At 48.4% G+C, this 25,783-nt stretch overlaps 1 protein-coding gene across 2 annotated transcripts in view; it reads left to right on the forward strand.

The window, feature by feature from the left end:
• COL15A1 (collagen type XV alpha 1 chain) overlaps positions 1-25,272 on the forward strand; it is a 101,399-nt gene extending 76,127 nt beyond the window's left edge. For both annotated transcript variants that reach the window (XM_043891509.1, XM_043891510.1), the window contains 18 exons: positions 758-826; positions 936-971; positions 4,891-4,944; positions 5,039-5,098; positions 6,505-6,573; positions 6,687-6,728; positions 9,040-9,085; positions 10,882-10,962; positions 11,373-11,422; positions 11,525-11,635; positions 12,506-12,650; positions 16,394-16,458; positions 17,767-17,895; positions 18,045-18,104; positions 18,863-18,922; positions 21,301-21,486; positions 23,051-23,166; positions 24,167-25,272. In XM_043891509.1, the coding sequence (XP_043747444.1) occupies positions 758-826; positions 936-971; positions 4,891-4,944; positions 5,039-5,098; positions 6,505-6,573; positions 6,687-6,728; positions 9,040-9,085; positions 10,882-10,962; positions 11,373-11,422; positions 11,525-11,635; positions 12,506-12,650; positions 16,394-16,458; positions 17,767-17,895; positions 18,045-18,104; positions 18,863-18,922; positions 21,301-21,486; positions 23,051-23,166; positions 24,167-24,380 (1,593 nt within the window). In that variant the 3' untranslated portion in view covers positions 24,381-25,272. The remainder of the gene's footprint in view (positions 1-757; positions 827-935; positions 972-4,890; positions 4,945-5,038; positions 5,099-6,504; positions 6,574-6,686; positions 6,729-9,039; positions 9,086-10,881; positions 10,963-11,372; positions 11,423-11,524; positions 11,636-12,505; positions 12,651-16,393; positions 16,459-17,766; positions 17,896-18,044; positions 18,105-18,862; positions 18,923-21,300; positions 21,487-23,050; positions 23,167-24,166) is intronic.
• The last annotated feature ends 511 nt before the right edge of the window (positions 25,273-25,783 follow it).

A 25,783-nucleotide genomic window follows, 5' to 3' on the forward strand; every position in this document is an offset into this window, starting at 1 on the left:
TTCAGGGGCCAGCACTGAAGTTCGGAGCCAGAGCCTTGAGTGGCTCCTCTCCCTGGCCTTTTCTCTGGACACATGTCTTCTTGGAAGCCTCCTGGGATGGTAGGTAGCCCTGCAGAGTGCAGGATTGGGGGCAGGATTCTGTGTCCTTGCCACCAGTTTCCCCATCTCCCCTGTGTCCCAGCAACTGAGGTAACTTTGCCTGATCAGATGAGTGTTTGTACAGGAGCCTGGAGCTTGGAGGCAAAATTCCACATAGAGACTCAGGGCCCTTGTGTTGAGAGAGGCCTCCACTGATCATGCTCTCACGGCTGTCCCAATTTTAGATATTTTAACAAGAATAAGGATTTTAGGGGAGAGCAGATCTCAAGTTGAGCTGTTAGGAACACAAGCCACCAAATATATGAATGTTAGGAGCCAGAGGTTCTCAGCGGGGAGCATACAGCCAGAGGTGGGGGGGACCTAGCGGATTAAGGTTCCTGGAGAATTAAGGTGGGGATGCTGAGCAGAGGCAGCAGCTGGAGCCCTGGAGGGGCTTGCAGGACCCCATCTGTGCTTTCAGACGGTAATGAAGCACACGGAGGCAACAGGTAGACAGTATTTAACCACTCGGGAGGCTGCGCAGTATCGCAGCAAGAGGTCATGTCGGGGCAGGGGGGTTGGAGAGGCAGTTTGAAAGCCAACGAAATCATGGCGGCGAGCTTCTGGATACGGTGGCGAGGCGAGGCCCAGCTTCATCGAACGGTTCTCTGGATTGCAGGGTGAGAAGGGAGAGCCGGGTGCCATCCTGACAGGGGATGTTCCTCTGGAAAGGCTGAGGGGCCAAAAGGTAACTATTCCACCAGACCCTGAAAGAACGTGTCTGCTTCAAATCCCATCTTTGTTTCTGCTGCTGACTGTGTTCCTCTGAGTGACAGGTCTTTGTCTCCCTGTTTTAGGGTGAACCTGGAGAGCATGGAACCCCGGGACCAATGGTAAGCTGGAGCATGTTGCCCCTAAACTGGGGTTTGAAGCATTTGTCATACTTTGGCTCAACTAGATTGAGTTGTGAAAATAAAAATGATATGGCAATGTGTGTGTGTATCAATGTATCAAGGGTAGGCTGACTGCGATTAAATAAAATCTCAGTGGTTTAGCATAGTCATGGCTTAGTTCTGACTTTTACAAAATCCACGGTGGTGGTTGCCAGTTGGGCATCTCCCCTCCAAGCAGTGACTCGGGAGCCCATGATGCTTGGGTCCTGTGACTTCACTGTCTGGTGGATTCAGGTTCACACTGGCATCTTCCAGCTGGCAGGCCTCGCTTGGGGAGGGGCAGACCATGGAAGATGATGAGCCCCACCTCTGGCCTCCACTGATGCAGGAGGCAGTGGGGTGGGTGGTGGGGGACCTTGGTCTAGCTGTGAGTCCAGAAGGAAACAGTGAAGAAGATGGTGGTGTGCCCCACAGTTGTACCATGGGTCTTGCCAGCCACAGATTACCATTGCCCAAGCAACCTGGGCCTTTTGGCTTCTGGTCTTAGATCTGCTGCTCATTTGCTATGTGACCTCAGACAAGTCCACTTCTCTCTCTGGCCTTCTGTTTTCCCATCTGTGAGTGAGTGCTAAATGACATGACTGGGCGTTTCTTGCTTAACTGCTCCAGGAACCTATAACTCATTCAGGCTTCTGAGCAGTTTTAAACTACCAGTTCTCTCCAGATGAACCCTAAACTTCCCTGTCATATATTTCTCCTCAAAGAACAAAGAGAACTCATGCAACATCCACTATGGGTTGGACAGTGATGCTTCAACACAGATCATCTCATTTAATTTTCACCACCCTGAGCAGTGAATGTCAGAATGCCCATTTTATAGACCAGGAAACTGAGGTCAAAGCAGTTAAGTAGCTTGCCCACTGCTACACAGCTTGTTAATAACAAGTGGGGATTTGAACCGAACTTGTCAGAGTCTGTGTCCTGGTTTTTCCCAGCACACCTCACTGCCTCCAGTGAACATCTTCATTCTTCTGAAACATTTGGGGCTGGGGAATTGCACACTGGGATTTGAATGTGGGATTTGTTTGAAGCTGGATCTCTGGACTGGGGAGAAAGGACCTCACATTGCTCTAACAGGCACATGTCCTTGAATGGTGCGTAACCTCCAAGGTGCATCCTTCAGATGACTTTCTAAGGCCTTTGGTCCCTTCAGTTCAGTTGCTTCGTCGTGTCCGACTCTTTGCGACCCCACGGACTGCAGCACACCAGGCCTCCCTGTCCATCACCAACTCCCAAAGTTTGTGCAAACTCATGTCCATCAAGTCAGTGATGCCATCCAACCATCTCATCCTCTGTCATCCTCTTCTCCTCCTGCCTTCAGTCTTTCCCAGCATCAGGGTCTTTTCCAGTGAGTCAATTCTTCGCATCAGGAATTTTAGCATCAGTCCTTCCAGTGAATATTCAGGACTGATTTCCTTTAGGATGGACTGATTGGATCTCCTTGCAGTCCAAGGGACTCTCAAGAGTCTTCTCCAACACCACAGTTCAAAAGCATCAATTCTTCGGCGCTCAGCTTTCTTTATAGTCCAACTCACATCCATACATGACTACTGGAAAAACCATAGCTTTGCCTAGACAGACTTCTGTTGGCAAAGTAATGTCTCTGCTTTTTAATATGCTGTCTAGGTTGGTCATAGTTTTTCTTCCAAGGAGCAAGCATCTTTTGATTTCATGGCTGCAGTCACCATCTGCAGTGATTTTGGAGCCTCAAAAAATTAAGTCTGTCACTATTTCCATTGTTTCCCCATCTATTTGCCATGATGTGATGGGACCAGATGCCATGATCTTAGTTTTCTGAATGTTGAGTTTTAAACCAACTTTTTCACTCACCTCTTTCACTTTCATCAAGAGGCTCTTTAGTTCTTCTTCACTTTCTGCCATAAGGGTGGTGTCATCTGCATATCTGAGGTTATTGATATTTCTCCCAGCAATCTTGATTCCAGCTTGTGCTTCCTCCAGCCCAGTGTTTCTCATGATGTACTCTGCATTTAAGTTAAATAAGAAGGGTGACAATATACAGCCTTTACGTACTCCTTTCCCTATTTGGAACCAGTCTGTTGTTCCATGTCCAGTTCTAACTGTTGCTTCTTGACTTGCATATAGATTTCTCAGGAGGCAGGTAAGGTAGTCTGGTATTCCCATCTCTTGAAGAATTTTCCACAGTTTGTTGTGATCCACACAGTCAAAGGCTTTGGCGTAGTCAAAAAGCAGAAGTAGATGTTTCTCTGGAACTCTTGATTTTTCGATGATCCAATGGATGTTGGCAATTTGATCTCTGGTTCCTCTGCCTTTTCTAAATCCAGCTTGAATATCTGGAAGTTTGGTCCCTTAAGTCAGGCAGAATGGATGCCCTGGAGAGGTGTCCTTGGTCCTAGCTGCAGGCTAGGGCAGACTGGGAGAGTTTTGTGTTAACCACTGGTTAACCACTTACTAGGGCTTCCCAAATGGTGCTAGTGGTAAAGAACCCACCTGCCAATGCAGGAGACATAGGAGACTTGCATTCCATCCTTGGGTCAAGAAGATCCTCTGGAGGGGGCATGGCAACCCACTCCAGTATTCTTGCCTGGAGAATCCCATGGACAGAGGAGCCTGGCGGGCTACAGTCCATAGGGTTGCAAAGAGTCATACACAACTGAGTACTTTGCATCCATAGCCTGTCTCAGCACAGTCTATTTGGTATTTTTTCAGGGCACGGATGAACATGTTATTAGAGCAGAAAGTAGTGGCTTGATAGGTCCCAGGGTTAAACCAGTCATTCCCTGGGAGGCAGGAGAGACCCAGCTGTGTCCACTGGACATAGAGCCTGTCCTAGGAGGAGATCTTGCGTTGTATGCGTCCAGGCGCTGGAAGGCAGGAAGGCTCCTGCAGGAGGGTGGAGCAGTGTCTCTGGGAGCAAGCGGACTCGGAAAGCCGGCACTGGAATGGGGTCCATGGGCAGGGGCTCATCTGGAGAGCTGGGATGCCAGGCCAAGACTCTGGTCATTAGGGACAGGTGGGAGCAAGGCAGGAACCAAATCCTGGAGCAGATTATTGGACTTGGCTGACGTAAGGTGTGGGGCTGGGCTGGATTATTCCAGCAAGGGGGTATGGAGAGCCCTGGGACGTAAGACTGAAAGCAAAGGTCCATGTTCTGAGCTGGTCCAGCACACAGCTCCCTGGGAGCTGAGGCCTGAGGCTCCTGACCTCTTGTTTCCTTGTTATTCCTGCCTGGCTTGAGAGGGTTGGGTCCCGTGTCTGCGATGGAGGAGAGCCTGTAGGAGGGATGGAGCAAGTGGGTCCAGCTGAACTCAGAGAGACCAGTGGCCAAGGAGCCAGGCAGGTGGACACCTTGTAGGTTCTTGTCCTCCATCCTCCTAGCAGTGGTTCATTGTTACCACTGCCCACAGAGGTAGGCTGGACACCGCCCATCTCCCTGGCCTTTCAGTTTCTGTTCACTTGTTCCTTTTTTAATTGAAATATATGTGACATACAGCACTGTGCACATTTAAGGTGTGCCTGTTGATTTGATACGTCTGTATATTGTAATGTGATTGCCATTATAGAGACAGCCGCTCTCTCACATCACGTAATTATCATTTCTGTTTGTGGCTGGAGTAAAGATCTCGTCTCTTAGCGAGTCTGAGGATTATAATACAGTGTCGTATTCCCTGTATTGTGCGTTGTTAGCTCTCCAGGACCTAGCTGTACTAGTCGCAAGTTTGTACCTTAAGCCAGACCTCTCCTGTTCCCCCACCCTCCTGCCCCGTAACCACCTTTTTACACTGTTGTTTTTTACCATTTTGGCTCTTTTAGATTCCACATATAAGTGACATCATACAGTATTTTTCTCTTTCTAATCTGGCATTTACGTTGCCTCCAGGGACCCAAAGGACCACCAGGACACAAAGGAGAATTTGGCCTCCCTGGGCGACCTGTAGGTATCCGAGCTCCTCAAACTGCAGGTGGGAGAAGGACATGTGAGCCAGGCCGGCCTGTGGGTTTACTGAGGCCTCTCTCCTGGGTTTCAGGGTCGCCCAGGACTGAATGGCCTCAAAGGCGCCAAAGGAGATCAAGGGGTCATGATCCCGGTGAGTGCCACACCAGAGGCCCAGCCCCACAACACCCAGGGGCGCGGCCCCAGGGCCAGGGTCAGGAGCGGGACTGGCCGGGTGCCAGGTCCCAGCGAGCGGACAGAGCGCTCAGGAGCGTTCCTCTTCCCCTGCCGCCCCTTCCAAAGATCCGAAGCCCAGCCCTGTCCTCAGGCTCATTCTCGGGAGGTCCTGCACCAGATCCACCACAATGGAGCATAACTTCCTCATCCAGACCCAGGGGAGGGTGGGAGAACACGGTCTGGGAATCCTCAAGAAGTCTGGCTTCAAATCCCAGGTGTTCTGACTCGAGTTATATCATGTCTTTCCTGGATTACACATTCCTGGGGATTTCACAGGTCACTGGTGTAGCTGGGGAAGGGCTGGTGAGCGTTGAGAGAACACAGAAGCTCAGTCGGCTGCGTACGCAGAGCCTCACAAGATGGCAGACCCTGGGACATCCGCAGTGTCCCGCATCTGTGTACGGAAGCCAGTGTTTACTGGTGCTTTTGAGGACAGGATCTCAGTCTTCATAATAGCTCTCCTGAGAGACACTCTGCAGAGCCCTTGTTTTACGCAAAAGGAAACTAGGGCCCGTAGAAGTTAGTCACCGCTGGAGGCCCCCCCATTTTGCTACATGCAAGTGCAGCTTGAAGTATGTTGTTGATTCTGTCTGGTCTCCAGGAGGTCTCCAATTGGTCTCCAATTTGGTATGCCCAGAATTGCAGAAATGAGGTGACGCTGAATCAGCGGGCAGACTCAATCACCAGTGCTCCCAGTCTAGTGGTCACGTGGAGCCTGCTCCTGGGCCGGGCGCCCCTCACCTGCGGTCAGAGCCTCCCCTCCCCCATGTCTGCTGAAGCTGCAGCTTGGGCTCCAGGACTGGCAGAGAAAGCATTGCATGCTCTCACGGCCAGGCCGACCTGGCTCTGCCATGGACTCTGCCATCTAACAGGAACTGGTGTTTATCGTTACATTTATGCGGGGCCCTTTCAGGCCCCGTATCCCAGCCAGGCCCCACCCCACCACCCCCTCCCTCTGGGGGATGCGTTGGTAGAGGTGGTGGGTTCTGTGCCCACTGAGCACTGCTCTGCGGGTCGGAATCTGGCTTCCAGTCTCCATCCTTCTGTGAATTGCTGCGTGACCGTTAGCAGGTCACTTCCCCTCTCTGGCCCTCGTTGCCTCCCATTGTAAACCAGCAATGATACTTGCTCTGCTGTTGTGAAGATGCAGTGAGGACACAGAGGCAGACTGCTTCAGGAAGATGCTGGCCTCCCCGTGGGAAGAGTTAGTTGGCTTTAGAAGACCCTCCTCTCCTCGTCTCCAAACCCTGGGGGAGTACCCTGCAGCTGCCTCTGTGCTTACAACAACCCGAACTCAGGAATGGCCTTTCTTGCCCCCTTCAGGGTCCACCTGGCCTACCTGGTCCTCCAGGCCCCGCAGGACCACCGGGAGCTGTGATTAACATCAAAGGAGTAAGTTGGGGTGGGAAGGGAGAGAGACCTCCTGGGAAAGCGGACACGGTCCCCTACTGGCCTGAGCTGGAGTTGGGTGTCCTCAACCCCCCTCTCATTCTTGTTTCCAACAGGCTGTCTTCCCGATTCCAGTCCGGCCACACTGCAAAACCCCTGTAAGTAGCAAACAGTCATGGCCTTAAAGAGCAGGCTTTGGCGTAGAAAGCAACTCAGAGAAGATAAGTTTTTAGCTTTTGTTTTGAGCCACTCTGTCAGTGTTCTCTCTGATGTCTTCAAGTGAGCAGGTGGCTCTGAATCGTATTAGGGCTTCTAAGGGCACACATGTGGACAATGTTTCTTTGCGATCAAAAAGCAGGGTCTTTTGTTATCTTCATGCGGACTCGTTAGCTTCGTGCTTGGAGCAGTATAAAAAAGGGGGAATAGATACTTTAAAACACAGAGGAGAATAAAAAGGCAATTCTGACTAGTGATCTTCACATTGGGAGCTTCAGGCTAAAATGTGTAACTATCCTTTCTTAACTGTCCTGTTTCTGCCCAGTACACAACGCTGAGAGGAGGGACTTCCTCTCGCTCTTTGTAATGACAAGACCAACTGTGACTCAGACAAACTCGCCAACTTGTCCAAGGTCACAGGAAGGACACAGCTGGGCCATCGCTCGGGCCCCCTGGCACCCCTTGGCACCCCAAGGGGTCAGGCACATGCCTGTTCACCCCTCTGGTCAGCGCACTGTCCCTAGACCCGTATGAGGAGGGTCTAGATTTTGTGGGGACACGCCGGGAGGGTGGGCCTCTCCCCAGGCACAGGCATTAGTCACTGAACATAATAGTTCACTCAGCAAGTATTTATCAAAGATTTACGAATGCCAAGTACATGTGAAGCCCTAGAACTGCAGTGGTGAACTAGACAGGCGTGGCCTCTGTTCTCGGGAGCCTGCAAGTTACAATTTAGAAAGGTTTTTTGAAGCGGGTTCTTAATTCATGTCTGTAGGGGTGGTGATGAGACTTGGGTCAAGGGCTTTAAAATGACACAGTTTGAGTGTTTGCCCAGACATCTGTCCACCTCTAAACTTTGAAACAATCATTTCTGCAATCCAGAGCCTGGGAACTCTGGTCCTGAAGGCAGAGGCCTGTATAGGGGCCTACCTGGGTAAGGTGACCTGAGAGATGGCTGCCTCCCACCACAGACAAGGAATCGTAGCCTGGAGAGGCAAGGTCTCTCTATGAGTTGGTGCCCAAAGCCCCTCCCAACAAACATGATATCAGGCTTCAAATGGACTGACCGTGGGACAGAACTTGGAAAACTCAAGAGTATTGTATAATGCTACCACAATTACTGTGACCTATGCTTGGATCCTTTGCAGTGACCATGGCCACTGGGGGTCATGATGTTACTTTAAAAATGCCAGAGATGAGCTAAGAGCATTTGTTTTTGATTTCATGTTGCCTGGCTGGACACCATGCAGGCTTGAGTGTGGATGTTTCTTGACCAGCTCTCAAAACAGACAGTTAAATAAGAAATGCTTCCTCTAACATCCAGCATTTCACAGGCTGCTTCTCATTTCATCCCCTTTCTAATACCGTAACAAGTAACAGCTCACCCCTGCAGTGGAAGAACTTTATCAGCACAGCTGTAAGATACTTGCTTGGCACGGCTGCCTTTGTCCTTAACTTAGAAATGTTTTTCCTGGAAGATTTCTGTCCCCTCTGCACATCTTCTGTTGGTGACAACCTGAGCTTGCGACCTTCTACCCAAAAGTATGGGAGGATCTGGGATCAGAGGGATCATTTTGATTCACATATTAGCTGGGGAAAAGCTGGAGGTGGGCTTATAAAAGGAAGGTGGCAGATAGCTCTGTTATTGAAAAAAAGAAAGAATATTATCTTGAATAATATCTTGAAGGAGTATTATCTTGAAAAGCTTGGACTCCAGACCCCTGGCACATAATGGGAAGTCCAGAATAGCGCCCCAGGGTCTTTATAGCTCCTCTTTATTAATTATCACCACCATCAACTCCTGTTCTGGGTGCTCATCTTTGATTACACTTGGTAGCATAGCTAACGGCTGGCCCAGGTTCATGACTTAAGTACATCACTTACCATCACTTGACCTCTCATATGAGTCAGTCCTACCTGATCAGAAAGGAGGCCAAGAGTGCTCATGGTTGTCCAGACCAACATTGCCATGACTTATCTTTCCCTTTGCAGAGTCGTTTAGCCCATAGATCTCACCCTGGCTCAGCTACAGGCTGCACCCCCCACCCCTACACTTGCCAGTTGAAGGCCTGAGATGCTTTGCATTAAGGGGCACTGGGGAGCTCAGGGCTTTGGGGGGCTCCAATATCCAGGGCAGGCCTAACTCCATGACCTTGCCCCTTGCCCCTAGGACAGGGGACTAGCTCCCTGTGCATACAAAAACCAGAACAGGGTTTATAGTGTATGACCTTGGCTTTCTCTCTCTCTTTCTAGGTTGGTACCACATATTCTGGGAATTCAGAACTCATCACTTTTCATGGTACACACTCCTGTCTTCACCTTACGTTTCTCTGGGATGTTTGCTGACCCTCCTATCTCTGCAGAGGTGGTTTCCATTTGCCCAGTTCTGGGCGTAAACTAGGTGCTCTGGAAAGTCTGACTGCATCGTGGGAGGGGTGGTCGTTGAACCAAGGCTGAACCAAGGGCACCTCTGTTTGCTTGTGTATTTGCGTGTGAAGCACCTCTGTTCGCTTCAGCTGCCTATTTTATGCATCTTGTCTGAGCATATTCCTCCTAGCTAGTAGCCAGCACTCCATTTTTCCATTCGTGTGTTAGTTTTTCATGACGCATCCACCGATGGCTTCTCCTCGCCCGGGGCTGTCCCATTCACTGGGGTGAGACAGATGGTCCCAGGCTCTTCTCGCCACCCAGGCCCTTAGCCTCTGCTGGGCGAAACCATTTAAGAAGCCATCACAGTGCAGAGCACCGAGAGCTAAGGCAGGGAGGCCCTGGCGGCTCAGAAGGCCTTTGCCTGAGAGCGTTTCTGGACCAGCAGCATCAGCGCTCCTGGAGCTTGTTAGGAATGGAGACCCCTGGGCCTCATCACAGACCTGCCGGGTCAGAAGCTGCATTTTCACAAGCTCCCTCTGAGGTGTGTTTACACACAGTGCGTTGTGAGACACGCTGGCTCTGAGTGGTGCGTAAACATGAGCATGTTTGCGGCCGGTGGGAGCTCATCAGACAGGAGACAGGCCAGGAGACGGGCGCCTGCAGGCGAGCAGTGACCCTGGTCCTCTGTCCCCACACGCTGTCACACCACCGGTGCCTGTTTCGATTGAGGAGTCTGGACACTTGCGGTTTAAACAGGGAAAGGCGCATTTTCCCCTGATCCTGACCTCTGGCTCGGCTCTGTCGCCCTGGCCTGCAGGCGGTGGTCCCCCTGGTGGGGTCTAGCGTCACGGGGTTTTGTCACATTTGGTCACAAAATCCAGGATGTTTGAGGCTTCTTGTTCAGATCCAGTTCAAGGTTCTCCCTTCCTCTGGTGGCAGGTTGACCTTGGGGAGGAGCGGGTGGCGCTGGGCTTGTTTTTGTCGGATCCCCCGTGTGTGGGCGCACGCTGGTCATTTTCTCTCGGGAACCAGCTCAGAGCTCTGGTGTCCACCCACTCATCCAGGTGGGGAAACGGCACGGCCTCCTTTTCCCAACGCTGCACTCCCAGGAGGCTCCCTCGGAGCCCGTCTTCAAGATAAAGAGCTGGGGAGGGGGGAAGGCTCTCAGGCTGGTTCTGCAGAAATAGTGCTTCTCACAAGCCCTATGGGAAGTGGGATACCGCACTGTTGGCATTCTTCCAGCTGTGAGCGGAATCCTTAGCACCCTTAACTGTCCTCTGCGGCACTCCTGGGACCTGCCTCCCTCCCCCTTACACCGCTGTGCTGCCCAGGCTTCGGCGATGTGGGGCCGAGCGCTTGACTGGGTATCGAGGCTCAGTCCGCGTGCATGAGGCCATCCGCGGGAGCCCACCGTGGCCTCTGCTGTGCTCCCATGATGCAGTGCTGGCACCTTGAGGATGGTACGTATCGCGTCCTGCCTGGTGCTACCCTGACCGTGTCTGTCTCCCTGAGAGCGTCCCAAGGTCAGGAATTGTGTCTACTGCACCTACCTCTGCCTCTCCATCCTACAGCAAAGGATTTTATGCCCTCAATAAGCTTTTGTTTGTTGATTGGACTTAAGAGGCTCCATTTCAAAACCTGTCTCAAAAATGTCTTATATAGAAAGAAGGTGTTTTTCCACTGTCTTTTTTTTTTTTTTTTTAATATGTGTGTATTTGGTGGCAGGTGTTAAAGGAGAAAAAGGATCCTGGGGCCTTCCTGGCTCCAAAGGAGAAAAAGGCGACCCGGGGCCCCAGGGACCACCAGGTATCCCAACTCTCGTTCTGGCTATTGCCCTTGATTTTCATTCTTGAGAAAGCCAACAGAGCCAGTGAGTGAGGCTAATTACATTACCACCCTGCCTGCAAGCTCCGTGACATTCCAGAGAAACCCAGTCATGGGTGATGCGTGTTCAAGATGGAACATTGTCAGGAGAAACCAGAAGTTCCCATCATTCCAGCTTCATATGCAGAACAAGCCCCAGAGAGGACCAGGGAAGAGCCTAGGATCCCACAGGGTCACAGATCCTGAACTGGGGCTCATTTCCAAGCTGTGTCCCCTCTACCAGCTAAACCAATATGAGGTCATTTCGGCTAGGTACTCATCGTGTTCCTAGACACTTTGGTGTTTGAATCTCTGAGACTGACTGCGAATTTTAGGAAGCATTTCTCTTTCAGGCCCTCCTGTGGATCCAGCTTACCTGAGGCACTTTCTGAGCAGCTGGAAGGTGAGCTTTCTGAACCTTCGGCCTCCGTTCCCAAGTTCTCAGGCTTAAGTCAGAGACTGGCTCATCCGACTCTTTCTGAGTGTTCTCTGAACGATCTTCCAGGGGGAAAATGGCGACAGGGGACTCAAAGGAGAAAAGGGAGACTCCAACAGCGGCTTCCCTGGCTTCCCTGTGTCGGGGCCACCGGGCCTGCCAGGCAGCCCAGGTCTGGTGGTGAGTAGTGACCCCTCTGCGTCCCCTTCCTCAGTGAATCCTGGAGTCACACCTCCTAGTGTGACTAGGCAGCTGGGAAGCAAGGCCCAGTCACAGGCTAGAGGCAGGCCTCGGGTGTCAGCCTCTCTCGCCGACACTTGCTAACCGGTGGGGAGCCTGGTCGAGGCCACGGAGGAAAGGGAGCTAGCTGGCCAAGGCCTTGTGTATGCAGGTAGCTTCCATGTCACCCGCTGCATCGCCTTATTCACACCAGTGGTGGAAAATCTGCTCAAGGCAAAGAGTTGTTAATGGTAGACACGTCAGATGATAGAGGCAGAAGCAAAGGTGAGGAAGATATTTTTAGAGTGGCTATATGATTCTTCTGAAATTTCATCAGACAAGGAGCCCCTAAGTCAGCTTGGTCTTCTTAGGATAAGAAGCTCCTCCAGGTCACAAGAAAGAAATTCAGTTTATGTCTCCAATGAGATTATGACGAGATCATTGACCGTCAGGGGCCTGGAACTTGCCATGAGCAAGACAAAGCAAGCCAGGAGGCCAGGATTCTCCTCCCAGCTCTGCTGCCGATTTGCTCTGAGACCTTGGCCAAGCCCTACCCCTCTCTGGGCCTCTGTTTCTCCATCTGTGAAATGCCAAGGCTGAACTAGATGACCTCCATCGGACCTTGTAAGTCCAGGGCTCCCTGGGCTTCTCTCCTGTCATTCAACAAAACGACTAGGCCACTCTCTTTAAGTCTCCCACCACCCAGCTTGTGCCCGGGATTGAGGACGAAGATAACAGTAGCGGGAGTTTACGGACTTCTTACCAAGGTCCTGCCAAAAAGACCAGGCTTCTCGTGACTGATAGTGCTTCCTCTCTTCTGTTACCGTGCAGGGCCAGAAAGGGGAAGCCGTTGTCGGGCCACAGGGACCCCCAGGTGCTCCTGGCCTGCCTGGGCCACCCGGCTTTGGGACACCTGGTTCCCCTGGGCCACCAGGACCCCCGGGACCACCAGGACCTCCAGCTATCCTAGGAGCAGGTCAGTACGTGAGTGACCACTTCTGGGTGGCATGTCGGAGCCACACTGTCTGACAGAGGCTGTTTCCTGGATTGAGCCTTCTTTCTTTTCTTTTGTTTTAAACTGAGATATCATTTGCATGCCAAAGAATTCCCTCACTGAAGTGGACGACTGAATGGTTTTTAATATATTCACAAGGCTGTGCCGCTTCACCTCTCCCTAACGCAGGACATTTTCATCTTCTCAAATAGAAATCCTATCAATTAGTAGTCACTCCTGTTTTCAAACCTTGATCTTTCCCTGATCTTGGAAACCACTGATCTACTTTCTGTCTCTATGGGTTTGCCTATTCTGGACATTTCATACCAGAGGAGTCCCACAGAATGTGACCTTGGGCTTCTTTCACTTACCACAATGTTTTTAGAGTTCCCCATGTGTAGCGTGTATCATTTTGTTTGTTCATTCATCAGCTGATGGACATTTATTCCCACTTTTCTGGCTACTATGTGTAATGCTGCAGTGAACATTTATATACAGGTTTTTATGTGAACATGTGCCTTCAGTTCTCTTGGGTTTAGACCTAGGAGTAGAATTGCTGGGTCATACATGTGATTGAAGGTGAAGGCGAAGTCGCTCAGTCGTGTCCGACTCTTTGCGACCCCCTGGACTGTAGCCCACCAGGCTCCTCCATCCATGGAATTTTCCAGGCAAGAGTACTGGAGTGGGTTGCCATTTCCTTCTCCAGGGGATCTTCCCAACTCAGGGATCGAACCTGGGTCTCCCGCATTGCGGGCAGACGCTTTACTGTCTGAGCCACCAGGGAACCCCAATATATGTGATTACTCTATATTTAACCCTTGGAGGAACTGCCAGACTGTTTTCAAAAGTGACTATAACATTTTGCATTCCCACTAGCAGTGTACAAAGGTTACAATTTCTCCTTGTTGTCATCATCATTTGTTATTATTATATCTTTTTTATTCTAGCCATCATTCATTCTTGTGAAGTGATATCTCATCGTGGTTTTGCTTTGCATTTCCCTGAAGACTGATAATGTTGGACATCTTTTCATGTGTGGGTGGAAACTTCTTGGCTGCTTTGTCAATGCCTGGGCCTAAAGGGACTTGAGGACCAGCACTGATTCTAACCCTCTATGTAAAAAATTTTTTTACCCCTTGGTACCTCACTTCCTCAAATGAAAAATGTGTGAAATAGAAGAAAATCTCCATTTATTGAATACTTACCAAGTGCCAGGCTATCTGCTAGTCACTCTCCTACATTATTTTATGGATTCCTACAAAGCCTTTCAAGGAAAGTATTAGCATCCCCATTTTATAGATGAAGAAAGTGAGGCCCAGAGATGTTTAGGAACCTTTCTAAGGTCACAGAGCCAATAAGTGGCACCAGATCAGGACCCAGGTCAGAGTCACTCTGAAGCCTACATTCTTTCCACTGTGCTTATGGTGGAAGACGGCAGTAATAGCATGAATACCTCGTTTTTTGTTGCTTGGGTCGGCATGAGCCAGGCGTGGCGGAAGCACAGCTGGGAAGAGCCTGCAGTGTCTGGGGCATCTGGGAGAACTTTACACAGGATTGGCTGGGGCAAGCGACAGAAATGGAACTCAAACTAGTTCAAGTAACAGGGAAGCTTACTGCATGTGAAGGAGGGGTGAACAATCCGTTTGCTGGAGGGGAAGGCATGCAGTGAGACTTCAGATACAGCCAGGACCAGGGATTCAGTCGCTATGAGGATTCTCTGTCTGTTGCTAAGCTTCTCTCTGAGCACAGCTTCATGCTTCTTCACCACAGACCACATCCTCTGCATGGTGGGAAATACCGACAACCTACAACTTCCACTGTCATCTACAGATCTTGGCCTTCTTTCTCAGCTTTCATTTGAAAAGCCTTGGCATGGGGATGTTGTGGGGACAGATGCTGACTGACCTGTCCTGGGCCAGATGCCCAACCTTGGACCAGTCCCCTGTGGCCAGGAGGTGGGATCACATGAGAACATGGCAGCTCCTTCTGGGCCTGAACGGTCCTAGAGGTGAAGGGGAAGATCTCGGGAGCAGGCGGGGGTGCTGGTCCCATAGGTGCCCAGACAACCTTGAGGGATAGACGGGAATTGCAAGAGGTGGCAGGACATCGCAGGGTGAGTGCAGGATGCAGAGACTCTTGTCCACAGTAGCCCTAAACTCGGGGCCCCAGGACTCCTTGCTCCATTGGAAAGAGTTACCCTTCACACAGTATGTGACGGTTCACAGTTTACAAAACACTCCCGTATCCATTATCCCATTTCGTCTTCACAGCAACCAGGAGGAAGGTGAAATGGATAAGATTATAAAACTCATCTTATGGATGAAGGCACCAAAGCTCACAGAGGTTGAGAGACTAACTCAAGGTCACAGGTGCTAGGAAGAGGCATGGCTGGGGTCCAGATCAAGTCCTCAGGCCCTCTTTCCACTAGAGACATTCACCACCTGTGTGTGAATGTCCAGGTCCTATGTCAGAATTGCAGGCTGGTGTGCACAACCTGAAAAATCGCATGCAGTAGTTTTACTTTGCTGTATTAAGTCGCTTCAGTCCTGTCTGACTTTACGACCCCATGGACTGTAACCCGCCAGGCTCCCCTGTCCATACGGATTCTCCAGGCAAGAATACTGGAGTGGGTTGCCATGCCCTCCTCCAGGGGATCTTCCCGACCCAGGGATGAACTGAACCTGCATCTCTTAACTTCTGCATTGGCAAGCAGGTTCTTTACCACTAGCACCACCTGGGAAGCCCCAAGTTTTACTGGGACTTGTACAAATATCCTTAACCCTGCCAAGCGTTTTGCAGATTTTGAGAGGCGACAAGAGGTTAGAAAGATAGAAGGAGAACAGCAAAATAGCTGTAAAGATATTTGTGCTTGCCTAAAGTAAGAGCTATTCATTTGGGAACCGTAAACTCCTAGGAAATTCAAGGATGTGCCTCAGGGAGCTATCATCCCACTAGCATTCTAAGTAGAAAGGTGTGTGTGTGTGTATCTCTGTTGGGCCATGATCTGTATCTTGTATCACAGAGGGCCTTGATCTGATTTTTAAGGGCACTTTGACTTTTCAAAAGCTAAGAATCTCTGGTTGGATACTATACAGTTTGCAAAGCACATTCCTAGTTTGTATTTTTCTCAGTTCTCAACATAGGCTAGTGAAGAAGAAATATCTGTTTATATTTCACTGATGAAGCTGGGGTTCAGAGAGCTTGTTACTTCCCCAAGCTCACGCAGCTCAGAATCAACAAATCAGGGTCTTCAGTCTCCTGGCTGGAAGGCAAGGGCCCTGTCACTGCCCTACCCTGCCCTCCTCTAGCTTGGCACCTTCTCTTTTTTCTGAGTCTTCTTCCTCTGTTCAGTAATTACCTGTTTGTTTCTTGGGACAAGTAAGTTGTATGAATCAGGGCATTTGGGGATGCAAGTGACAGAAAACTCAACTCAGACTGACTTATACAAACAACAGAAACAGAAGACATGTATTCACTCACAAAACTGGGAAGTCTTAGGCGTGACCTCATTCAGGGCTGCAGTTAAGAGTCTCAGCTCTGCCCTGAGCGAGCCACATGTGGCTGAGTCACAGCTGGGCACCGAGCTCCTAAGATTCAGTTACAAGGTGCTGTGTTTGCAGCGTTGTGAGCAGGGTGCTGAACACTGTCTCAGTAATTGGCTAACATCAGAGGCATTTTGCAGACAGTATGCTCTTCTGTAACTTCTCTTTCCTGCTTTATCTTAGCTGTGGCCCTTCCAGGCCCACCTGGCCCTCCAGGACAACCAGGGCTTCCCGGATCCAGAAACCTGGTCAGTATTATCATCGGGGAGTCTTCATCCTTCTGCTTTGGATGAGTTTGTTTAGAACTGTGGCCGCAATGTTTAGGGGCTGGCGCACCTTCTCTGGTGGAGTTGGGCCTCCATGACAACAGAATTGGTATAATTCCACAAACAGGATATTGTCTCTTTGGGTGACTTAGTAAGTAAAAAGATGCAGACGATAAAATCACTTATGATTTAGGTTCCACAAGAGCCAATTGTATTACATCAAAAAACACAAGCACAAGAGTGTAAACAGCATTACGGGAGACCCTGTGCTGGTCACATTTCCCCTGGGTGACGCAGCATTCTCCATTTTACCGAAGAATGTCTCTCGTACCTTCGTTGCCCTGCGGATCGCCTCACTCTGTATGACACACGGGGACTACTGTGAGGCACAGAAAGGGGAACAAATGCCTCATTAGGGTGTCAGAAGTCCTGGCAATGTACATTGGTCTCTGATAGATTTTAGCTGGAAATTTGGGCTGCCAGATGAAAAACTGTCCAACAGTTGATGAAATTTTGATATTTGGTGCCTTTGGGGGATGTCTGGGTCATTTTAATGCACAAAGTCATTATCTTCAAAGCTAGGCAAAAATTAAGTTTTTATATTCTTTCTCAGTTGAAAAGAATAATAAGAGTTTCCTTGTCTGGTATTTCTCTGAGACTTGATACTTCTTGATAGATTTCTCCTGCTTTTATGTCTGTGCCTAGAGAGGCCAAGATGATTTTCTAACCTTTGGCAATTGTCTAGACAGAGAAGTTATAGACCCCTATTTTCTTCTATTTATTTATTATTGGAACTACTCAGCCAGGCAAAAAAAAAAAAGGTTCAGGACCTAGGTAGAGTCACTGTCTTGTGTATATTTCTTAATCCAAATGAAAACACTTTTGAAACCCTGTAAGGGGCAGCGTGAGCTAACGTAACACATGTAACAATGCTGCAGCTCACGCCAATGGAAGCGGCAGAACCTACCCATGATTTTACGGATACCAATGCCCAGCAGAGCCAGCTCCACTGACAGTTTTTAAATGTCTTCAAGCTCACAGGATATTATCTTCTCTGTTTAATTTTCTAATTGTAAATGAGATTTACGTTTCAAGGTAATGAATGTTTTTGTTTGATCAAAAGGAAAGTCCTTTGGTCATTGATGAAGTTATATATCTCTGTGGCACAATAACCTTTTCATTGACTGGGAGGGGATGGCTCCTATGTGACTTTACAAAGAGGCTGGGCTTCCAAATCGCACCATTGCTCTAATGGTAACCGCAGTGTTTGGTATTTAAAATACCTAACAGGTTACAACGTTTAGCAACATGGATGACATGTTACAGAAAGCACATTTGGTCATAGAAGGGACTTTCATCTACCTGAAGGACAGCACCGACTTTTTCATTCGGGTCAGAGATGGTTGGAAAAAATTACAGGTAATTCTTAAACCCCTTTTTTAACTGACTGTCTCCAAGTACCCTCTAAAAATCACAGTCTACTCCTGTAAATGCCATTTTTCTGATTTGAAAATGCACAAACAGTTTCCAGTTGATGTTTCATTTTCAACATCCTCTTTTCCTTAAAGCTGGGAGAACTGATTCCCATTCCGGACGACAGCCCTCCTCCCCCTGCGCTTTCCAGCAATGTGAGTGCTCTCCCCGCCTGCTTCTGGCTCCTGCAGTCACCAACACTGACTGCGTCCCCTTGGCATCCAGCATCCAGCTCTCTGACTCCCGACAGCCAGCCCTGCAGGGTTCACTATCTGGCAGAAGCCCAGAAATTACCAAGTGCCAAAAGAACGTTCTCACAGTGGACGGCGGGGGCGGGGGGCGGGTAGGGGTGGAGGAGGTGGCGCTGGACCCAGAGGCTGGAGACCTGCCATTCCTGTGTCACAGATGAATCCTCTTGGGCAAGGGACTCCCCTTCTCTTGGCATCAGTTTACTGATCTGTGAAGACATGGTTGGCATAAGCAATCTAGAAGAACCCTTTAATATTTGATGCTGAGACTTCCTTACCTGATTAGAACATTAACAACTTGCATTGTCCACTGTTTTAACCTTACAGCTACCCTTTCAGGTGGGTACTATCATTCCCACTTTGCATGTGAGGGAACTGAGGCTCTGAAGAGGTGCCTTGCTCTATGAAGTGAATGAGTTTTTTGTAAAACATGGGAATTCTGCTTTTTGGTTCAGTGCTCTTTCTAAAAGTCTTGAGAATATTGCTCCCTTTCTGAGGATCATTTTTCATTCATGCATGAAATTCTTCAGTTAAGTGTGGTCCAAAGACCATGACAAACTGTTTAAGACAGCTTTTGAGGAAACAGTGCACTTGTACCTTGATGTACAGTGAAGAACAGCATGAATGCATGTTCAGGATGTTTGTTTTCTCTTTTTACCCGACAGCCTCATCAGCCTCAACTTTCGCTGGCATCTATTTCAAATGTCAATTACGGCAGACCTGCAGTAAGTACCGTTCATGAGTTCACTCTACAAACGCCAGAAGTATGTCTGCCATGGGCCAGGCCCCATGCTTGGTATGCAGTTTGTTTAGATAATTGCCGGAACCTCAGTTGCAGGAAACACAACAAGGCCTGGGGACTCTTGTCCCTGTTGAGTCTGTCCCACCGTCTCTACAGACCAGCCTCTGCAAACATCTTTCCTCCTGCCTCCTCTCCACCCCACCCAAGGACACAGACATAGGTTACCTCTGCAAGACTTGCACACAGCTTAGGGTTGCCATGGCGCTGATCCTGGCCCCAGCTCTATGTGATCTTCAGCTGCAGGGCCCAGTACTACCTGGCTCCATTCAGAGTCTTGGGAGAGGCAGTCCACAGGGCTCAGACTCCCTCCTAGCCAAATCGAGAGCAGCCAAGAGAATGAAATGGAATGGCCTAAGGCCACTCTTTACCAAATATTGTGGGGACACTCTTCAGAGCACAAGGCGTGAACTTGGAGGGCACTGGGCACATTCCCTCTGCCCAGCAGGGGATCCTGTGGGGCGTGGTGAGTCTGCAGGCCCTGTAGGATACCTGAGTGGAGACCCCCAGAAGGAAGCAGCATCGGAAAGTCTGCAGCCCTGCAGTGGGTCTAAGACTTGGGAGTCTTCAGTAAAGCCATGGCTGCTGTCTTGGGGACGGAAGGATTCCTAAAAGAGAATCTATATGGTGAGGAGAGACTGGACTGTGAGGGGCAAAATGCACTGACCGGAGAAATATGAGAAGGAAACTGAGACGCTATTGCCAGAGAGGAAAGAATGCCAAGCAAGGTAGAAGCCGACAATGTCAAATGCTGCCAGGAGGCCCATGGAAAGAGCTAAAAGGTGTTGTTCAAATTGAAAAACTAGGGAAAAGCATTTCTGCAGCATGGAGGGACGCCAACAAGATTCTAGGTGGTGGCAGAGTAGGTGAGGGGTGAGGAAACAGAGAAGCAAGTATAGGTAACCCTTCAAAAAGCTTAGCTATGCAGGGAGACATAAGGGCAGTAGCTACAAAAAGTTTTTAAATAGTGTGTTATAAATTCTGAAGTAATACATATCCATTTTAGAAAGTCTAGACAATGAATAAAAAGAATGGAGAAGAAAATAATCACATAATTTTACAAAACTATCCACAAAATAACTATTTTAACATTTGATTGTTGAAATGTCATTGTCTTCATAAAAATGATAGCTATTCATTATAGAAGTGGTCCAGCAGTTAAAGATACAGGAACGTGAGAACACAAAAGCCCCCCATCCCACCATTCAGAAGCAGCCATGGCTCCAGACCTCCTTCTGCGTCTCCTTAACGAGGGGACGTGGTAGTGATGGGGTCAGAGGTGTGGCAGGGAAGCCCCTCTTACCGCTGCTCCTTGCCTGGGTGTCCGCTAGGAAAGCGCCTTCGCGTGGAGCCTCTTGTGACCGCCCTTGGGTATAGTCCCCAGAGGCACAGCGGCCGGAGGGTGATGAGACCAGAGGGCCTCTTCCCTCACGTGCCATGGCCTTCAGACATATAAGAAGAGGAAGATGGGTTTAAGATATTGTTCTTTCCTGGGGACTTGGGCCCAGGTCCTGCACCAGCTCTGTGCTTCCCCAGCTCTATGCTAGTGAGATAAAAGTTGCTTCTGACATGAGGTTGAGGAGGGGGATGACTGCTTCTTGATTATGAAATGTAATTCAGAGGCTACAGCAGAAAGGGCTGGGGAAGAAGGCTGGGTTTGGGGAGAGAAAGTGTGGAGGAAGAAGATAACAGAATGGCTTTTATCTGGGCTACTGACCAAGGTGTCAGGAAGGTGAAGCTAGAATTATTGTGTGATCCCTGGTTTCTAAGAGTCTGTCCCAACAGTCTTCATAATAAATGTCACGGCCTTCTCCTTTCAATGACTTTTTCCTCTGGTCCCCCAGGATCAGCCCCAGACCTACTCAGGAGGTGGGAGAAAGGGCAGGAGGCAGATAGTTTGACGCACCTCTGAGATCTAGGACCAAAGCCAGCTTAAAAAGCTCCTAGAAACTCAATGACGGGCAGACCCAGAAGTCTCCAACAGATGGCCTGCCTGCAGGCTGAATTCAGATCTCTGAAGTGCTTTAGTTTGTTTTTCTCATACATTTAATAAGAAATGTCTACTAGTTAGAGCGGTTCAGATTGCTGAACCAGAGTGCTTTGGGAGACCTGGACTCTCCTTCACTGGAGATGGTCACACCTGGGCTGGGAACCCAGTGTCAGGTAGAGGATGAACAAGGTGACCTCCAGCGTGCCTTCCAATGCAGCGAGTCTGGGATCTTATTAGCAACATGTGATGGTTATGGGAGTTGGAGTTTGCTATCAATTCTCCAACTGCACTGTCTTTTCTCTCACTTTTTGCAGCTACACTTGGTTGCTCTGAACACGCCGTTTTCTGGGGACATTCGAGCTGATTTCCAGTGCTTCCAGCAGGCCAGGGCTGCAGGACTGTTGTCCACCTACCGAGCATTCTTATCCTCCCATTTGCAAGATCTCTCCACAGTTGTAAGGAAAGCAGAGAGATATAGCCTTCCAATAGTGAACCTCAAGGTAAAACTAAATATGGTTCCCATCTCCACAGGGACTATAAGGCAGTTGCCACTCCTAACACCTTCAGAAGTGTGCTATTTCGAGGCCCTGATTAGTTGTGTGACTTTGGGTGGGTTACCTTCCCTCTCTGGGCCTCAGTCCCCTTATATTTGCAATAGCCCTTCCTGCTTAGATAGTTTGTGACCCTTGGAGCAAACAGGAGGAATAGTAATAACCTCTTTCATTCATATAGCTTTCCTGTTTGTTTATAAAGCACTTCATATCTGTTCTAATAGATACTTCCAATAAAAATGGGAGTTATTCTTTTCTCAGTTTGTTGGGAGACCGAGGCTTACAGGGAGAAACGGTTCACTCAGAGTAACTATAAACTGGAATTGGTGTCCTTGATCCGCACGTCCAGGGCTCTTGTTCCACCCAAGGGTGCCTTCTGGAGAGAACTGCCTGAGTGGCACCAAACCACGGTCCTGCACCCTGGCTTGCTTCCCTCGGGTATTTCTGTGCCCGTGTTCACTGGCAAGGCGGGGCCTCCCTGCACCCTCCATTGCACAGTGGAAATAGCCTACTCCTTTAAGGCTACAGAAGAGCAGCTCTAATGCTGCTCACACACATCCTGGGTCTTGACTCCTAGCCAAATCTTAAAGGTACTTTGAGACCCTTTGATCCCTGTGATCCCAGTACTCCAACCTGGAAGCTTGAGCCTGGCAAGTTCATCCTGACCCCACACACAGCACTTCCTATCCCCTCTTCCAAGGGTCTGTTCTACCATTTCAGCCACTCAGATTGTCTGTATTCTTAGGCTATAAATAACTGAAGGAAGAGGAGTGAGAGATTCGTCTCCACATCACCCACTGTGCTGTGCATAGTCGTGTCCAGCTCTTTGTGACCCCGTGGACTGTAGCCTGCAGGCTTCTCTGCCCACGGGGATTCTGCAGGCAAGAATACTGGAGTGTGTTGCCATGCCCAACCCAGAGACTGAACCCAGGTCTCCCACATTGCAAGCAGATTCTTTACCATCTAAGGCACCAAGGAAGCCTCACCCATGTGTATATTAGCACAAATTTGAAGCTCAGTATATAATTATAAAGGCTTCCTTGGTAATTCAGATGGTAAAGTATCTGCCTGCAATGCAGGAGACCTGGGTTTGAGGCCCTAGTCAGGAAGATCCCTGGAGAAGGGAATGGCAACCCACTCCAGTATTCTTGCCTCAAGAATTCCATGAACAGACTGTGGGGTCGCAAAGAGTTGGACACGACTAAGCGACTAACACTTTCATTTTCATATAGTTATACAATGTTTAAAATAGCAATAATAAAGACCTAAAACACGTTTTTGATGGGGAAGAGACATTATGCACATATAGTAAAAGAAATTACCTCAAGAAATAAGGCCATAAAGCTGAAAGGGTTCCAAGGATAGATTATAAAATCAAACCAAAGTATTTCCCAAGTTCTCACTCTGTCCAGGATATGGGATTAGAGTTGGGGGCTTCCAAGCTTTGAAGAATGGATAAATACTTGTAAGCTGTTTGTATAATGATTCTAATGTAGCATTTTTGTCTCCACAGGGTCAAGTACTTTTTAATAATTGGGACTCAATTTTTTCTGGCCACGGAGGTCAGTTCAATACACACGTTCCAATATATTCCTTTGATGGCCGAGATGTAATGACAGATCCTTCCTGGTAAGTAGAGGTTGAAGCCTTTGAAGTATATCATATGATAGATAGCTTTAGGAAACAGTCTAACAATGGACTGCCCTTATCAGCTACTCCTCTGAGGTGTTGCCAGGATAAAACCCCAGTGAGGCAGCCAGAGGCCTTGGAGAGAGCTTGGCCTTGAAGTTAGGAGACCTGGGTCCAGTAAGTTCATATGGGACCTTGGGTAAGGCACTTCCACTCTTTGAGCTTCAGTTGCCTCACTTGTCAAATGGGCAGAATAATCATATCCATACCATAATAATGCTGTGAGAATAAAAAGGTAAGTGTGAGAATATCTAGTATACAGTAGGCACTTAATTAGTGGTAAGTAATGCTATTGTTGGTGATTCTTTAACCCTCTCCTGTGAGTTGCACTCTAATTCTTTGAAAATTATGTATGCTTTTAAGAATACAACAACTCAGTAAATCTTTCCTCATTGTCTACTGTATGCCAGGCCTGATGTCAGGCCTGGAAGGCACAGTAATAAACCTACATACACAGCTCCTCCCTTTTCAAAGCTTATAGTCTGTGGGAAGACAGACACAGACTAGCTACCATTCTAGACATGATATTGTCATTGGAAAATGAAGAAACAGCTAAGATGGTAGGAGCACAGAGGAAATAGTCATCATTCCTTAGCAGTGAGAAGAAGGAAGGCTTCCTGTAAGTTGGGTCATTTAATGGACTTTGAAAGATGACAAGGAATCGCTGAAAGTGGAAGTGAGGCCATTCTAGACTAAGGGGACTCATCAAAGGCTCAAATTCACAGAAGCAGAGAGTATGATCTTGGAGCAGGTAGAAACTGGATATGGTCGGAATGCAGTGTGTTCAGAAAGTTGGAAACAGTGATAGACAGACAGAAAAGTGATGAGCGGAGATTTCAGGAGTTTGACTTAACTCGCTAGACTTAGGCTGATTTCCTTGCCAAGATATGCCACAAAGAAGGGTCATTTCAAAAAGTAACACAACAAACTTCCTCTGTAGGCCCCAGAAGGTCGTCTGGCACGGCTCCAGCACCTACGGAGTCCGTCTTGTGGACCAGTACTGTGAAGCGTGGAGAACCGCCGACACGGCAGTCATGGGCTTGGCCTCCCCACTGAACACGGGGAAGATTCTGGACCAGAAAGCATACAGCTGTGCTAACCGGCTAATTGTGCTGTGTATCGAAAACAGTTTCATGACAGATGCGAGGAAGTAACAACCCTCCCATGCTTCTTAAGAGTTTTCCAATTTTTTTATGTGAAGAGTTGACACTGAAATCTAAAATGTTTAAGCGTTGTAAATATTAGTTTTTTATTACACATCCGTCACAACAGCAACCAAAGAAAACATACCTCAATACACTCAAAACTGAAGACATAAAGGACTCAGATCAAAGACAAAATCTGATCCATCTATTGGTGCTAGATTCTGCAGGAAACCCCATGCAGTGTAAACACATCCCAACACGGTTAAGAGCAAGTTAAAAAAAAGAGCAGGTTTAAAACAAAGGCCTTGGCATTCCTCCCACTGCATCCTTCAGAAAGTGATTTCCTCCTTTTAACCATTGTTGAGTATAAGATGTCCTTCATGTTTTCTTACGAAGTCAGTGTTCAGAAATGTTACCCCTTTCTAAGTTATGTGCAGACCAAACACTTTGTTCTTTAGTATACATCCATTGTTTGCAACTGCTGTTTATATAGACAGAACTGCTCAAAATGATCCTATTTGTATTTTCTGATATTACAGACTTTAATGTTTTCTTCTGAAAATATTATTGCCATCATACTTTAGGAGTTTTATATTTTTACACAATCATATTTCAGTATGGCATCTGTTTATATGAATGACTTGCTGGAAAAGTTTAAGTTCCCAATGATCTGAAACTAGAGAAGAAATACCACATAATTACTTCCTTTCCCTTGGTGGCCCTTTTCCCTACCCCCATCCCGATTTTATGACTTCCATTTGGCAATTCTTGAATTATAACTCCCTTCGAACAAACAGGTTCATGAGGATAAATTTTCTGAGACACATATATCTTCATGCTGTATACGTTGGCTCTTTTTTTTTCCATGTAATAAGTGAACATAAAAACATCTTTTCCGGGACCTCCCTGGCGGTCCAGAGGTTAAGACTTCACCTTCCAGTGCAGGGGGTGCAGGTTCGGTCCCTGGTCAGGGAGCTAAGATCCCACATGCCTCTTGGCCAAAAAAACCAAAGCATAAAACAGAAGCATTATTGTAACAAATTCAATAAAGGCTGAAAAAAATGGTCCACATTTAAAAAAAAAACATCTTTTCCAGGCGCTTTCTTCTGTTTGACTTTTCCCCCTCCGCTCCTTTATTCCTCATCACTGATGTGGAAGTGGCCCTCAGGCAGGATTGCTAACCCTGTCACTGCCACTTGTGTGTCCCCTCAGGAGATGATCAGAAAATGGGAAGATTTTCCCATCATCCTCTTCTGCTCCTGTGTGTTGTCTTCCACTCGGCGAGGGCAGCATGGGGCACGCAGAAGAGGCCCAGTGCTGTATCTCAACACATGATGTGGGCAGATCTGCCTTTTTCTCTCAAGGAGGTTGAGGTCAAATAAGTAATATCAGCTCTCGGTTCTAAATATCAG

The sequence above is a fragment of the Cervus elaphus genome, chromosome 29 (assembly GCF_910594005.1).
Source record: "Cervus elaphus chromosome 29, mCerEla1.1, whole genome shotgun sequence".
In the NCBI taxonomy this organism is placed as follows: domain Eukaryota; kingdom Metazoa; phylum Chordata; class Mammalia; order Artiodactyla; family Cervidae; genus Cervus; species Cervus elaphus.